Source organism: Polyodon spathula, chromosome 3 (assembly GCF_017654505.1).
Source record: "Polyodon spathula isolate WHYD16114869_AA chromosome 3, ASM1765450v1, whole genome shotgun sequence".
In the NCBI taxonomy this organism is placed as follows: Eukaryota; Metazoa; Chordata; class Actinopteri; order Acipenseriformes; family Polyodontidae; genus Polyodon; species Polyodon spathula.
This window is the reverse complement of record NC_054536.1, coordinates 8171306-8188027: the sequence shown is the minus strand read 5'-3', so window position 1 is coordinate 8188027 and position 16722 is coordinate 8171306. Positions and strand designations below refer to the sequence as shown.

Below are 16722 nucleotides of genomic sequence, written 5' to 3'. Positions count from 1 at the left end.
ACTGCACCACTAAGCTACATAGAGGGGCACTTTGCTGACATCGAAGAGGAGAGCATTTGCTCTGCAAGATTAACTACTACGGAACCCTTCAACTGCAAGATGGCTCTGCTCAGCCAGGACCGTCACAATGACCGGGAGGCCGAGACTTCGGGAACAACAGCAGTAGGTTAGTTTAGGGGATGTTGATTTTTGATCCCAAACAGTACAGAGAGGGTTTCGTAGTGTAGTAGGTTGTTGGAGCTTTTAATGAGGCTAGCGCTGGCCTTGTGTTGCAAACTTTTTTTCGCTTTTTATTTATTTTTTATAAAATTAGTTGTCTCTAATTTTTTACCCTGGTTTTCTCCCCAATTTAGTGTGCTCAATTACTATCTATATCCTCGGCTCACTGCTCGCAACACCCCCGCCGACTCGGGGAACGGAGGCTGGAGCACGGGTCCTCCGAAACACGCTCCTGCCAATCCCTCATTTTTCGCACTGCGGATCCACAGCGAGGCCATCATACCTATATCGCCGGAGGACAACACAGATCTGGCGGCTCCACTGTAGAACCACAGGCGCCCTATTGGCCACGGGGGTCACTGATTTTTTTAAATGTGGCACTAGGGCTACCATTGCTGGTACCCTAAAGTCAGCACTTGTGTGTTAATTAAACCTGCGTGCCTGTGCGACGTGTCAACACCCAATGCTCTGTGTTTATTCACAGACGACCCATACACCTAACACTTCTCCGTTACAGGGTGCTTGTACTGGGGCTTGTTCCACAAAAGCAATTTGCAACAATTCGCAATCGTAAGCATCTCGCAAATAAAAAAAATTGGGTTTCATAAAAGTTTTGCAGGGCTGCGACATCGACAGTTTTCACCAGAAACCTGAGACAGCCTGACAACAGCTGCGAGTAGCAATTTTCATCCTGTTAGAACATACAATGGTGCTCATGCTACTAACCAAAACTACGAGTCAAATCCTCTTGATGCATATACATACTCAGAATTAACATCAAAGTACTGACTACTAATCTTAGGGCTTAAACAGAAACAGATCTAAATGGATTTTGAATTAATCAGTTTTATCCTAACTTAAAATATTTAAAACAAAAAATTAAAAAATTGTAATGTTTTTTAATGTGGAAAAAATAGGCACATTACTAACCTGAAGTTCATCTTCGATTTACTGTTTAAATAGTGAAATATATATATATATATATATATATATATATATATATATATATATATATATATATATATATATACATATATATATATACACACACACACACACACACACACACACACACACACACACATAAAAACAACATCACAATTCAAATAATTTGTTTTACATATGCTACATTTGATAAACTGTGTGATTTATTAGATCAAGAAAAGTTGCCATAGATGGAGATCAAATACCAGTTGTGTCGCCCTGCTGTGAATGAGCACCTGTACACGTGCAGGAAAGGTTTTAATTCTGTTAATATTCAAGCCACCTCAGATGCCAAAATGTCTGCGTTTGATGCTGTTGATACCCTGGAAGTGCAAACAGTTTAATTTGGGCAAATTGTGATATGTGCCGATCAATTTGCCAGTGTTGATACTAGGAGACATATTGGGAGACACTTTCAAACCTGTCAGTCAACAAATCATTTTCATGGGAACGGGTGATTCACCAATAAATTACAGCATCACGCACGTCCCTTCTATTTGTGAATTTACCTCCTCGTCAGCCTGTAAAGTTGGCAATTCCTTAACTTATTCCAGACTCCAATTACTACCTTGTTCTTTATCAGCCATTGTATTTGAAAAAAATGAAAGCATGTAAGACCGATGACAAAAATACCCAACATGTCCAGTATACACGCCGTCACGTGGGATGTTGACTTTCAATCCACACCCACTATAGCACTTTAGTGCCGGCATAGCCTTTCACACAGGAGTTAAGACGCTTCAGTGCCATATCTGAACCACCTAGCGAGCATAAAATCTGACGGCTGTGACGGTATAGACAATTCACACAGACCAAAATGCCACATCAGTGTCGGTTCTGAGCCGTCATAACTCGTCTCTGTGAAAGGAGTGGATAACAAAAGATGTGTTTACTTACACTGGGTTAAATTACTTAACCAATTATATTTAGACAATGTTCCTTCCTCATTTCAGGCTTTTTTCATCTCCCTTCTTTTCCCTTCTTATAATTTCGTTCTACTTACTGATCTATCAATGTTTTTTCATATTTCAGGTATCGTGCTCTGCTCCACCCTTAAAGCATTTACTGCACCACTTTTTTCTTCATGTCTTTGTTAATTAAACTTCGAGACAACTTGCCGAATAGAACAGATTTCTGTTGGCCAGCCATTTCTAAAATTGTATCAATTTCTTCTTTGAAAAAAAAATATTTTCCTTTGCAACCCTGCCATTGTGTAATTATCTAATTGGCAGACTTGTAAGACTTGAGTGCGGGACTCGGACTCGAGTCACATTTTTCAAGACTCGAAGATTCGTAGCCTGTGACTTGGAGATATTAACTACAAGTCCCTAGGAAACTGTGCACAATAAAAACCCACCCAGCAAAACATTATCCAATCGCGGTAAAAAGAAAATTTAAAAGTTGCACTGGGATGGCTAAACATGGCAGTTATTGAGTATCAGGGTGCAGACGAAGTCCACAAACCACTCAACCTTGACTGAATGGAGGCCCTGTTCTGCCTTGTTGTATGTGCTTCCTTGTGATTAACCCTTGAAAACCACACATTTCAAAAGCATTTTAGGCTGAGAACGGTTGCATGACTCTGTGGAAAACAAAATCAATTTAAAACAATAAATAAAACAACAACTGAATAAATAAAAGCCATTACCTATCCATGATGACTCCATGAGGTATGTATACTGATTTCAAGGCTTCATAATAATGTGCTGGGTATGTAAACAGATCCAAACTGTAGCCCAGCCATGAGTCTTTAATCTAAAAAAACAAATGAAAAAAATTATCTAATGTCATGTGTGCTGTGCAGGTATATTGAGTACAGCTATATCATTTTGAATTTGTTGACATCTGTATTAACATTTTTTTTTTAGAAATCTACTAAATAATGGCTAATGCAATTTCTAAACAGAAACGGTTAGTTCAGTACAACATTAAACGACCCCTGTGCAACCTGTTCATTTTTTTATATAGCGTTCATAAAAGGTTTTGGTTTCCATTCGTGTTCTGTGTTTTCTATTGTAAATACAATAGCCCTGCTCTATAATGGGGGGGGGGGGGGGGGTGGGGGGGGGGGGGGGGGGGGGGGGGGGGGTGGTGGGGGGGGGGGGGGGGGGTGGGGGGGGGGGCGGGGGGGGGGGGGGGGGGGGGGGGGGGGGGGGGGTCCCATTGTGGGAGCGGGTCACGTGGTTATAAACAACCCGATCAGTACATGTGTTTACAACCTAATAGTATGATAAGGCATGGTTTAAAATTAATTTGTAACAACCAAATGTTGCAATCATTTTATCTTCAAGCACCATTAATGGGAAATGAAGTGTGGTCTTCTTTCTAGCAGTCAGCTGCAATAAAACCACGTGTACCTCGTTAGTTGCGGACAGTCGGGACGCTGTTCCAAGATCTCTACTTTCTTTCAACTCAGAGCATGATAACTGATGTTTATGCGACCCCAAAACGAAACGAGTTGTCCAGCAGTATTATCTGTGTTTAAAGAGGCTTTGTGTTTCTTAACTATAACCCCTGTCTCCTTTCTCACTAATGTTTTTCCATAGCTAAAATAAAATAAGGGCATCGCGTAAGCTTGCACAATTGTTTTGGTTAATTAAATACAAATACTTTACCACAACGCCTCTGTCTTTATCCTGGGTTGTCACTGCATCGTTCTGTGCCATGGTTTGTTTACTCTCGACAGGTTAAATCTGCGTGTATCTTTCCAAAGTTAAGGAAGTAAAGCAGGACTGCTAGTGGTAGTTCTGTGATGAAAATACGAAGGAGGAGGAGAAATGTGTGAGTGGCACACCCACGGGACCTTTCCTCCTCTCACATGCTCTGCCGCTGGCAATAATTGAATCAAGAAGCAACTTGCAAGACTCCAAATTTGAATCAAATTGGCCCCACGCGGTTAAATAACTTGTACTAAAGTAATACAGAAATGACTACAAAAGATTTAGAAGTGAGTAGTTTTTCGAGATTTAGGATTATACTGTATATTTACTATTATTACAGTATAATCGTAAATCTCAAAAAACTGCTCACTTCTAAATCTTTTGTAGTCATTTTTGTATTACTTTAGTATAAATACATGTTAATTTGGATTCATATGTTGTTTTTTTCTGACTTTATGTGAACGAAAAGACACACATTTGCCCATTTTCCCATTGGAAATAGTGATATTTTGAAATATCACTGTCCTGGTCACAAAAGCAAAGTTTGTGGGGAATAATAGCCATTTCTGAGGCATAAGCAATTAGGAAATAACACTTACTACCCAGGAACAAAAATTGTGTTACATAGTGTAATGGGCCTACTAGCGATAGGTTTGTTTTTAAGTGCAGTGAACTCGGTAAACATCACAAATTCATGATGTCGTTTAAGTTATAATAATTCTGAATGTTTACCCTCGCGTGCACTACACTTTAACCTCTATTAATTGTGCCCTAAATCAACAAAATATAATAACACTGGTTCCCTGAAAGAGAATCAAGGAACCAGGGTTATGGTAATAACCTAACGTTCCCTTTCAATTTGAATGACAACAATTACCGAATGGGAAAGCTGTACCAAAGCTGTCGTAGCTCCAGATTACCGATAGTACAGCCCCAAGGCGATAGCATCAGAGCCCACATGACGCCTAAGGGCATGCCTCCTGCAAAATTCTAGAGCCCAGAGAGGGTCTTGTTCGGTTTGTAACATCAAGGTGGTAAAAATGCACAAATGTCTGACTACCTGTCCAACGTTTTCATACATGACATTGCTAATTAGCAGCATATTTTACAATCCAATGAAGACCACAGGGCTCAAAATGCAATCTGAGGAGGTGGGACATCCTGCAGGAAACTGGTAAAGAGTAAGGCATGGCAATGAGTTGAAAACTGAAAACTAAAGCCATTCTAGTTAGATTTTTGCTATGAAATAAAGCAGTAAAATTGTGTGTGTGTGTTTTAATTTCATAGTGTTGCCTTGGTGGTAAAAACAAATTATCGCTTTAAATAACAAGGTCTCATTTCAACTGTGGTTAATGAATAGTTCACCCCTTACTATTCTTGCTAACTCCATTCCATTGTTGGCAGCACTGTTTTTAAGTGCAGAAGACTGATTTAATTTGATCTATCCAATACAATCCAGCTGTGGTGTATCCTGAGTATTACTGCAGGTTGATCAAATCGATCCCAAAATCAGATTAATCATATCAGAGTCATATTTCTTTGCTACTTAGACTGGACTTCTAAAATGTGCTACTTTGAGGCTTCAAATAGTCCAAAATTGTTGACTCATGTAAAGTCCCATTGTCACATAACCCCCGTTTTGTCCCATCTTCGTTGGTTACCGGTCACTCAGAGAATAATTTACAAAATGTTATTTCTTACATTTAACGCATTACATGGCCTGGCACCCTCCTATCTTTCTGATCTCATACTCCGCTATGTTGCTAGTTGGGTGCTGCGTTCTACGGAGGCTGACCTACTTAGTGTACAGTCTGTTCAACTGCCATGTATTGATTGTGTTCTTTAGCCATGTAGCGCTGACACTATGGAATTCCTTACCTAGGCACATTAGAAGCATTCTTATTGTATCATATGTTTTTTTTTTTGGTTTTGTTTTTGTTATTTTATTTTATTTTTTGCAGATTTTGTAGACTAAAGTGTTCGTTTTATGCTTTTTCCTTTTCTGACTATGTAAAGCACCCTGAGACACTCCCCGTGTATATGGGGCGCTATATTAAATGTACATTTGATTTGTAGACATTACAGTCAAACTGTATTATTTACTATACAAATATTGTATACATAGTATTTGATCATAAGTCATATACTTTTTTTTAATTGCATGAGAATTTAATCTATTCTTCAGAAAGTGTGTATCCTCAGTAGTGTTAATTAAATTCTACATAACTCCCAGTGCACTGTTGTTAATGACACAGTTCAATATCTCCATTCAGTGTTTGGGTTATTAAACGTATTGATTGAGGTCTTGCACAGTCTTCAGACTCTGTTTTTCCATAATAGTGGCTTCCACCCCCACCCACTAGTAGACCTTACTTGTCTTCTGGGGTATTTGTATTCCTTAGCAGTTGCAGTCTTGAGTACTGATGCTATGGAGATAGATTAGGCGCCACCAGGAGAATGTAAATTACTGAGGTTATCTGTCCTTAAAAAGTAAACCCCGAATATTAATGTATAATGGTTTACTTATTTGGTGTGTTTTTTCCTTTCTGAAAAAATAGCAAATGTGTGAATTTATAAGAATCTAGAATAAAGTGTCCTGCATGCCAGCATGTTTTTTTTTTTTTTTTTTTTTGTGATTTATCTAACAGAAATAATTGAAAAGGCTGCTCGATGTCCCTGAGAATACCACTGGACTCTAAAGATGACCAAAAACCAAATCTGGAATTATGAATACCTGTTACAATCCAGGACCTGGGAATTGTTTTTATACAGTATTAGGAAAACTGTTTTGTTTTTTTCCTGAAAAAAGAGTAACATCATATTTCAAATACAGTAGGAAAACAAATTGGTAGTAAAAGCTGTAAAAGTCCCCCCCCCCCCCCCCAATCAAGGGGTTTTACCCTATTTGAGGTCTAGTGTCCTAACCAGTAGGATTGGTAAAATCTTATAACTTGGTGAAGAGAAACACTTGAACACACTGTGACTGTGTAATCTCATGCTAGATATATATATATTATATATATAATATATATATATAATATATATATATGATGATATATCCGTATAGAGGCAATACTTTCAACCTTATTCATTTATTAAAGCAAAACACCTGAAATATCTGTAGTATGTAAAGTAATCCCCGAGTACACTACAACTTTTCAGACTCTCAAAGTGCATAAACAGTTTATTGCCGTCTCTAGTACTCTTAAACAATGACGTGCACTTGTCAGGCCAAACACACACACAGGGTCTTGTTTTAGCTGATCTCCTCTGTCCTTTGTGTCTTGTACCTTTTTATCTCTGCCTATTATGTCTTTGTTCTAAAGATGTCAAGACTCATAAACTGTCTGCTGTGCATTTCATGGAACAGAAGGTCAAATGAATACATTTGAAAATTTGTGATCAGTTAAAATTCCAGGTATGGGTGAATCAAGCAAGTTATAATCAGTCATAAGACTATAAAAATGTTTACAAATGAGAGGAGGCCATTGGGCCCATCTTGCTCGTTTGGTTGTTAGTAGCTTATTGATCCCAGAATCTCATCAAGCAGCTTCTTGAAGGATCCCAGGGTGTTAGCTTCAACAACTTTACTGGAGAGTTGGTTTCTGTTCTGAATGCCTCCTTATCTAATCTCCATTTGCGTCCCCTGGTCCTTTTTTCTTTTTTCAGGTTGAAAAAGTCCCTTGGGTCGACATTGTCAATACCTTTTAGAATTTTGAATCAGAATTTTGAATGCTTGAATCAGATCGCCGCGTAGTCTTCTTTGTTCAAGACTGAGTATATTCAATTCTTTTAGCCTGTCTGCATGTGACATGCCTTTTAAAACCAGAATAATTCTGGTTGCTCTTCTTTGCACTCTTTCTAGAGCAGCAATATCCTTTTTGTAGCGAGGTGACCAGAACTGGACACAATATTCTAGTTAAGGTCTTACTAAAGCATTGTCAAGTTCTAGCATTACTTCCCTTGATTTAAATTCAATATCTTTCACTATATAGCCGAGCATTTTGTTGGCCTTTTTTATTTTTTATAGCTTCCCCACATTATCTAGAGGAAGACATTTCTGAGTCAACATAAGCTCCTAGATCTTTTTCATAGAATCCTTCTTCAATTTCAGTATCTCCCATATGGTATTTATAATGCACATTTTTATTGCCTGTGTGCAATACCTTACACTTTTCTCTATTAAATGTAATTTGTTGTGTGTCTGCCCAGTTCTGAATGCTGTCTAGATCATTCTGAATGACCATTACTGCTGCAACGGTGTTTGCCACTCCTCCTATTTCTGTGTCATCTTCAAATTTAACAAGTTTGCTTACTATACCAGAATCCCAGTCATTAATGTAGATTAGGAAGAGCAGAGGACCTAATACTGATCCCTGTGGTGCTCCACTGGTTACCTCGCTCCATTCTGACGTTTCTCCTCTAAACAGTAATTTCTGTTTTCTACTTGTTAACCACTACCTAATCTACATGCATGCATTTCCTTGAATCCCTACTGCGCTTGGTTTGAGAATTAATCTTTTATGCAGCACTTTGTCAAAAGCTTTCTGGAAATCTAAATACTGTAAACCAGTCTACAAAGACTAGTGTATTGTACTGCTTACACAGCAAAAAGTGGCTGTGTAAGCAGTAGACATTGCCAAATTATGGTTGGACAATAACAACCAAGAACAGATTCAAGGGATTCAGTTTATTAATGGGACTAATATGTTACTGATTGCATCCCCTGTGTAGTCATTTGTTGGTTGCATACCACTGGCTATGTTAGAGAAAGAGAATACAATAAAAACATGGTTATGAATAATGGTTCATCTGGTTCCCACTTGCAGTATCTATGTAACAACCAGTATGCTCATTTCTAAAATATGCTTGACTGTAACAATAGGTGCTATCATTTAGTTAAAAGAAAATGTATTTAATTTGGATTGTATGATTTATTATGACGACACTTATTTAACACAGAACCCTGTGGAAAGTCATTTATTTGCAATGTAGATCGTTTTGTGTCTCTCAATCATATCAATGTCTTTCTCCAGCTGTTTCATCTCTGTCTCCAGCCTTTCCTTGCGGTACTTTTTTGGTGTTGTGTCAGTGACTACAGAGATGCCCTGGTATTGGTGATGGAGCTCCCCCCAGTTCTTCTTTAGACCCTGACATCAATACAGAAAACATGCATCAGTCACATCTTATTTTCATCATAAAATAAAATCTAGATCTTGGCAACTGTATTAAGAAACACTCCTGCAATAATAATTATTGTACAGTATTTGTTTTAAATCAATGCATTGATTGACAATGAGAATACTAATTGCTGTATTGTTTTAAACAGACTTCTTTAACCACGTGACGCCCATTTGATTCAAATTTGGAGCCTTGCAAGTTGCTTGATTCAGTGACCAGTGGCAGAGCATGTGGGAAGAGGCAAGGTTCCGTGGATGTGCCGCACACACATTTCTCCTCCTCCTCCTCCTCCTCCTCCTCCTCCTCCTCCTCCGTATTTTCATCACAGAACTAACACTAGTGGTACTACTTTACCTCCTTAACTTTGGAAGATACACAGAGGAGGTGGGGAGGAGGCAAGGTTCTGTGGGAGGAGGCAAGGTCCTGTGTGAGGAGGCAAGGTCCTGTGGGAGGAGGCAAGGTCCTGTGTGAGGAGGCAAGGTCTTGTGGGAGGAGGCAAGGTCCTGTGGATGTGCTCCTCACACATTCCTATTCCTCCTTCACATTTTCTTCATTTTCACGCTCATATTAAATGTAATAATGAGAACCTACATATCACATACAACTAATATACTCCTTATATTATAATGGCCAACATTTAGACATCCCCCAAGACCCATGCTGTTCTAAATATATATATAAAAAAAGATTATGCTGCTTTCAAACGTACGCGCGCACACACACACACACACATTCTAACACACACACTGACCCACACATCGCTTTTCACAGTAAAAGCACAGCAAAGTGTAATAAAGCATAGTGAACGCATCCTAAAGAACAGATAAGTATTCTAAATTCCAGAGACTAGGTATATCAAAGCATATTAAAAACATGGTAAACTATGGTAAATGATGCTAATGTATAACCATGGGAAAACTGCAAGATTACCACGGTAACTTTGATAAGGGCTATGAGATGCTATTATTAGCTTACCTGGAGAACTGCATCCCTTTCTTCATCAGAGAGCTGCTTCATTGATCCTTGTTGAATCCGCTCCTTTATATAGGCATCATACTCTTCCTGGGCCCTCTGCACCTCTTCATTTCTCTTTATCAGATATTCAGGAGTCTGTCCATAGTCCTGCAGGGGGCATGCATTAAAGCAAATATTATTCAAGGGATACAATCTCAATATTTTGCAAGGCATAGTAAATGACAAAAGAGCCAATTTTCACATTTGGATTGCAGGACCTTAATGAAGTTAAAATCCAAGCAATGTAAGCTAAAGGGTTGCTTGTATGGCAGATGGCAGTTGACCCCCATTAGAAAGAACAAGTGCCTCCCACAGTGACAGAATTGCTTACGTTCTAAAAACATACTGTACAGGTGGCAGAGACTGTGCAACCTCCTGAGGGATGCACACTATATTCATGAAAGAGATTTGCTCCCTTTCTTGTATAAAGATATAAGTGAAGAAAAGCAGTGCTAACTTGGCTTGTTTATTATTACTAGACCTCTTTATTATCACATTGTCACTCTGTCCTTTTTCACATCAAATAGAATACATTAATAGCTTGATTAAATATACAGATGGTAATCATTAAAGTAAGTAAATGGCAAAGGAAAAAAAAAACATTTTGGTGGCTTGCAAAGCGAGTTAACTAAAACGTTGGGATTATCCTCTCTACAGATGATCAAAATCTCAATCCTGCATTCTAGTAAGTGAACAACCCCCTGCAATACAGTCCAGTTGGCTAATAGAGCCAAATCTTGGGTGTCTTATTTAGGGTTTTTATTTAGGGATCTCATTAAAAAAAATAGGAACCCTTATGCACTGGTCATGTGTGTCTGTCCATCTACATGGTGAAAACCAGAACTACCTTGACTTTGCACCAATCGTCACCAAACTGTTATCACACACTTCTAGCCTCCTACTGACGTGTCAGATTGCATGTGGCTATCATGTCAATTTTATTTTAACCGTTCATGAACTGTGCAATTATAAGAGTTCTCTATATGAGGATGCATGTTTTATCACTAAACCTTGACTATTTTTATTTGGATGACCTGTGCCAGATTCAACTCCAGACATCGAGAGGTGAATGGTATTAAAAGCTGGAGAACTATGCTGTTGTTACTTGTAACTAGAAATGCTGCATAATATGACTTAAACAGCTTGTTAAGGAGTTTTGAGTTCACAAAATGCAGATTTCTATTTTTACTTGTATATCACCATCTGCTGGATGAATATTGTAAATGCACTGTTATTTTAAAGATCATTTCAATGTTTCTAGAAGAGGGGAAAGCCAAATCTGAATTATCGAAAGATATGCATTTCTTGTTCTCTGGAGTGCCACTCAACATCACAATAATTATTGTATTGCTATACCTTTTTTTTTGTAAATTTTGGAACAAGCCCTGAAGTGTCCAGAAGTTGCTTGTCTCCTCTTCTTGTGTCCACATAGTTTGGTTGGGGCTTCTTTGGCACTGACATAATAGTTTCAGCGGCGTTGGTTTTGATGAAGTTCTTCTTGGTCTGAATCCCCATGACTGGGTGATCAGTTCTGAGTGGTAATCGAGGTTTCTTCTGATCATCACATAGCTTTTTTAATGGTTTCTCTGTAAAATCAATACAATCATCTCCTTTTCTAACTCAGTATTTCTTTTAAAAGCCCTGAATACAGATTTGAGTTTAAGCCAACACAATCAATGATGAGCCGCAGAGCTCGGAATCTGCTCACTCTGGTCTTTGATATTAAAAATAACTAAATATACTAACCTGTTGTTAAATTCTTATGTATCTTTAAATAACTATATTAACTAACAAAATGAGCTTTAGTATTGTAAATATATATTTACCAAGAAGTCCACCGTCAGTAGCTGTAAAGAACGAAAAATAATTACTTTTTGAGAGATACATGCGGATCTCTCATACATGAGGGATTACTCTACATCAGTGGTCCCCAAGAATTACTGATCATGGGCTCTTCTGCATATTTCTCATAAAGTCAAGAGCATTGTATATATAATTACACGTATATATAATTAAAATACATTAAAATACATATTTATCAAATGGAACAAAAGCAGAGATTGCGATCAAGAAGTAGTAGGTGGCAGTGCCTCAGTATTGCAGTCATCCAGATTATGCCAGTTGGCATTGTGGGCACTCCAGTCTCACAAGCACAACTCTGTCCATAGCAACAGCTTTGAAGACCATTGCTCTATTGTTAAAAGAACAGCACCTGCATTCCATAGGAATACCCCCTGCCCTCAATTTCTGTACAGTACTGTCAGTATTTTTAAACAGCTAAAACTTCAGGATAATTGGTTTAAATATATAATGTAACAAATGTCAGTAATTCTGAGGTTCTTTTGCCCTGATCTGAATTTGTTGGAGTATTGAAAACCTGTTTTTAGTTTACTTTAATACCTAAAAAATGATGTGGTTCTGTGGTAAGATACTAATGTCTGATTAACTGTTTCTGTGTTTCAGGGAAAACAAAAATTATTATTTTTGTTTTGTTTACAAAATAAGTTTTACATTAAGTGGTCAGGAAATCCAGATATTCCTTTTATAGGAAGCAGAGCTCCTGGCTAAGCACTCTAGCTTACATTAATACACAAACTGTTTATTATCATTTCATTAGCAATGGCTTACTGTCAGCAAGTTTTGGTTCCTTTGAGTGTTTCTGCAAGAACTTTTCTGGAGAAGGGACATCTACTTTAACTGGTCCCATGGTTTTGTTTGGAGCTTTGTGCCTTTGAGTTTCTTCTTTGACAGTTTCCCGAAACTTTGATGTGTGTCTGTAATATACAAACCCAAATATTACTGTATTTAATACCACATTTCAAATCAGAAAATGATAGCTATTTTTCTGATTTATATGTGACTTTGCTTGTCAACCTAAACTCAGTCACTGTTTCTAAATGGCACCAGCCTCCAGCTATTGAGAGGAACGGAGTTACTGCCAGAGACTCTATACAGCAAGGATAGTTTACATGTATTTTTCAGTACTGCAATGATAGTTTTCAGGGTATTAGCGCAAAAGCACCATTTTCCATTTTAAATTTGTAGTTCCCAGCACTCTTAGGTAAAAGGTAGAAAAAAAATCAATACCTGTCACACAGTAAGAGAAATTAGTCACCAAAGTAAGCTAAAAATCTCCTTCTTCTTTTCTCCTGTTTTTTGCAGACCCCAGACACTTTTATCCACGCAAGTATATTACAGGAGTTTAATGACAATTAACCTGTTTTGTCAACATGGAAGTATACTAGGGAATGCACTTATTGTAACGTCTGTTTATATTAAATGATTTGTTTCTGTTTTAAAATTGAACATTTGCCCGCAAAAAATATTTTTTTTAAATCTAATATAAATATAAAAAAAGTCTGGCATGCATTAGATTTCATGAAATTAAAACCTTCAATTTGTAAGCGTGTTGATTGCATTACACTGACAGTGCTACACGATTAGTTAAGAAAACAAGCAATATTTTGAAAATGAATTCAGCCAGCTGAGAATTCTCAGGACTTATTTTGGATATTGTTCGATTGAGTCATATTCATTATCGTCATCATCATCATCATCATCATCATCATCATCATCATCATTCTAAGCTTCTGATCTTGATCTCTCACAAATGTTGCTTTCCTGTCAGTGTAATGCTCATTGTGGTCCCATTGGCACAAGAGAGTACGGTTCCTCTCAAGAGACTGGTTGTTGAGAGTAACGCTATTTGTGGTCCCCACTGGACAAAAAGGAATGTTAATTTTGGGGAATCAGCTGTGTATGCTGAAGGACAGCCTATATATTTGGTAAAACTAAAACACAAATAAATAAATACATTAATAAATACTGAAATACATGAATCAATGTATATAATTTATAATTATAATTTTAGTGTCGTGAATTCCGGCCCCTGACAGGAATTCTCTGTAGTTTCAAACAAAACAAACATTTTGAGAATTCAACACCATCTCCCTGAGTACTACTTCTTAAACATGAAAACGTTACAATATACAAGATTAACAGATCATGCTTATTATGCTAGTTTGCAAAATTTAATGAAAACTTTCAATACAATTGGGATACTACATAATCATTATTTACAAAATCTTGTTCATCTCGTTACTTGTTAAAAACTGTAACTTTACTGCTATACTACTTGCAAATGTGATAAAGTGGAAGGACAAACTCTGTGGCATGAAAACTAGGGTGGCTGCAGTGCAAGCTGCATTGGAAGCATGTCTTGGGTTCGATTCATTCCCACACAGGGTTTATATTGCAAACTTAAAATTTGATTTATGTGTAACTGTAACAGGGAGAGATCTGTACTGACTCTGCTGGCGTGTTCACGGGCTGCAGGAGGAGGGCGGCAGTCGCCCAACAACCACCTGTGAGTCATGGCAGTGACATGGGGAGGTGGGAAAGTGGGTGTGTGGACTTTCCCCCTCTCTGAATGGCTGAGAGGCGCGTCTTGGGAGATTGTTAGCCCTATAAATTAACGCTCTTTCCTCAGATCTGCCCTGTTAAACGCGCCGAGAGTGCGGAAGCGCTGGTCAACGACCGAGAACCAGTGGGAGAGAAAGAAACGGAGGTTCAGAGCGAGACGTTGAGGGCGGGGAACCATTGGGCAGACGCCTGATTAGTATATCAGAGCAGGCTAGTGAGCCGGCAGTGTAGGACGGTGATCCGGGTCGCACGGGCAGCGGCGACCGGGATATCGCTGCAAAGTGCAGCACCTTTGTAGTTTTTGTTACTGTTTTATTTTCCCTGTTTCTTTGTGCCTTCTGTTTTGAATTATTGTTTCGAAGCACCTGCAAGGGCGCTGGTATTGTGTACCATTGCTTGGTATGCCCGTGGTTCTGTTTACCATCGTTGGTAAATCAGACCACGGACCCACAGCATCATCTGTGGGACTAAAGAAAAAACAGCACCCTGAAATAAAACTGGGCACCTGTGCAGTGTTTCCAAATTCACCTGTCTGTCTCCTGTGTCAGTGAATTACCCACCACCCTTCCACAGTAACAAACATATTTTAATGTGAAAAAATGTAGTTGATATGAATGACACTTTAGATACTTTTGCACACATAACTTTGACGTGCATATATCATCATCATCATCATCTTCATCTTCAGCCTTTTTCAATGCACTGCCGCATGAAGGCCTCCCCAAGATTCTTCCACAAAAGCCTGTCTGCTTCATCCTTCATCCATGTTGCTTTGGTGTGTTTCCTAATTTCATCTTGGCATCTTCCTGGAGGTTTTCTTCTTGGTTGGTTTATATCTCTTGGGATCCAGTCTAGTATCTCCTTGGTCCAGCGATAGTCTGTTCTTCTTGCTGCATGTCCGGCCCACTGCCATTTCAGTTTTTCGCTCTTATAATAACATCGCATAAATTTGTTTGCGCTCTTATCCATCCCTTCATTTTCCTGTCTCTTCTTGTTATTCCCAGCATGCATTTTTCCATCCTCTGTTGAGTTATTTGTCATTTTTGAGTAATTTTTGCATTGAGGGGCCAGGTTTCACATTCGTAAATGGCCGAAGACTTTCCTCTAGAGGCACAAGGGTAGTTTCCTTTTCAGAACTGTGCTTAATCCAAGGCACTCCAGCCCATTTTTGCTGTTCTGTTGATTTTGCACATTTGGTTCTCCGTTGCTGAAACTAACTGTCCTAAGTACACATAGTTATTGACTTCTTCAAGTGTGATCCCATTGACTTCAATTGCCTGTGGAGTGGTACATTACTGAACATGACTTGAGTCTTCTTCAGGGTCATTTTCAAACCTGCTTTGATGCTGGCCTCGTGTAGTTCTTGTATTCTTGTTTGTACTTCTTCTGGGCACGTTGTAAATATGAGGATGTTATCAGCAAATCGTAGGTGATTCAAGCAGGCTCCATGGATCTTCAGCCCCTTATTTTCCCAAACCAGTGTTTTGAAAATGTCTTCTAGGGTGGCTGTCAAGAGCTTTGGGGAAATTGTATCTCATTGACTAACTTCTTTTTTAATCTTGATTTTGTCACTGTTTTCATGGAGTCTTACTGTGGATGTTGCATTCTTGTATATGGTGCTGATCAAGTCTCTGTATGCCTTTCGTCCCCATGAGGGCCATAGAGGGGCTAGGAGCTGCCGTCGTCCCCAAGCCCGAGAGGGGCGAGAGGCTGCCAAGTCGTCCCCAGAGGCAAGAGAGGTGGTCGAGGAGCTTCCGTCGCTCCCATAGCCAGAGAGGGTGAGGAGCTGGCCTTCGGCTCAAAGAGCCAGAGAGGGATGAGGAGCTGGGTCCGTCGCTCCGCAGAGGGGCCAGAGTAGAGGGTGAGTGAGCCTGCCAGTCGTCCCCAGACCAGAGAGGGGTTAAAGGAGCCTCCGTCGTCTCCCAGAGTCCCACGAGATGCGGGTGAGGAGCTGGCCGTCCGTCCCCAGAGATGCCAGTAAGAGGCGCCAGAGCCATGAGTAGGTAGGATGATCTCGCTCAGCCAGCGCCAGGAGGGAGGGGGAGCCTCGTCACTGTCCCAGATCCAAGCCTTGGTGTTTTTTTTTTTCAGGAGCAGTTAAACAGACAGATCTTGTGTAAACAGAGTCAAAGGGTTTTTCATAGTCGATGAATCCCAAGCAAAGTGGTAGTGCATACTCATTGCTGGAGAAACATTACAAAGGCCCATTTATTATAAAGCAGATGTGAAGACTTCTGATTAA

General features: G+C 39.1%; 2 protein-coding genes across 4 annotated transcripts in view; both read right to left on the bottom strand.

The window, feature by feature from the left end:
* Positions 1-3957, bottom strand: part of LOC121312218 (hypoxanthine-guanine phosphoribosyltransferase-like) — a 32846-nt gene extending 28889 nt beyond the window's left edge. For all 3 annotated transcript variants that reach the window (XM_041244165.1, XM_041244169.1, XM_041244171.1), the window contains exons 1-2: positions 3819-3957; positions 2852-2958 (exon numbers count right to left, since the gene is read on the bottom strand). In XM_041244165.1, the coding sequence (XP_041100099.1) occupies positions 2852-2958; positions 3819-3869 (158 nt within the window). In that variant the 5' untranslated portion in view covers positions 3870-3957. The remainder of the gene's footprint in view (positions 1-2851; positions 2959-3818) is intronic.
* A 4882-nt stretch (positions 3958-8839) lies between these two features.
* On the bottom strand, positions 8840-15235 carry LOC121307670 (enkurin-like). The gene is made up of 5 exons (XM_041239902.1): positions 15111-15235; positions 12687-12832; positions 11415-11644; positions 10020-10166; positions 8840-9013 (listed from the first exon to the last, which is right to left on the bottom strand). The coding sequence occupies exons 1-5, from the start codon at positions 15233-15235 to the stop codon at positions 8840-8842; spliced, it is 822 nt and encodes a 273-aa protein (XP_041095836.1).
* Between the last annotated feature and the right edge of the window lie 1487 nt (positions 15236-16722).

Bases quoted from the DNA above. Each gene is read 5' to 3' on its own strand.
- LOC121307670 (XM_041239902.1), bottom strand. From the start codon at position 15,235: ATGAAGCAGACAGGCTTTTGTGGAAGAATCTTGGGGAGGCCTTCATGC. The intron at 11,645-12,686 runs GTAAGCCATTGC...TTGATTTTACAG, and splicing joins GGAACCAAAACTTGCTGACA to AGAAACCATTAAAAAAGCTA. The intron at 9,014-10,019 runs GTAAGCTAATAA...TATTGATGTCAG, and splicing joins AAAGGGATGCAGTTCTCCAG to GGTCTAAAGAAGAACTGGGG.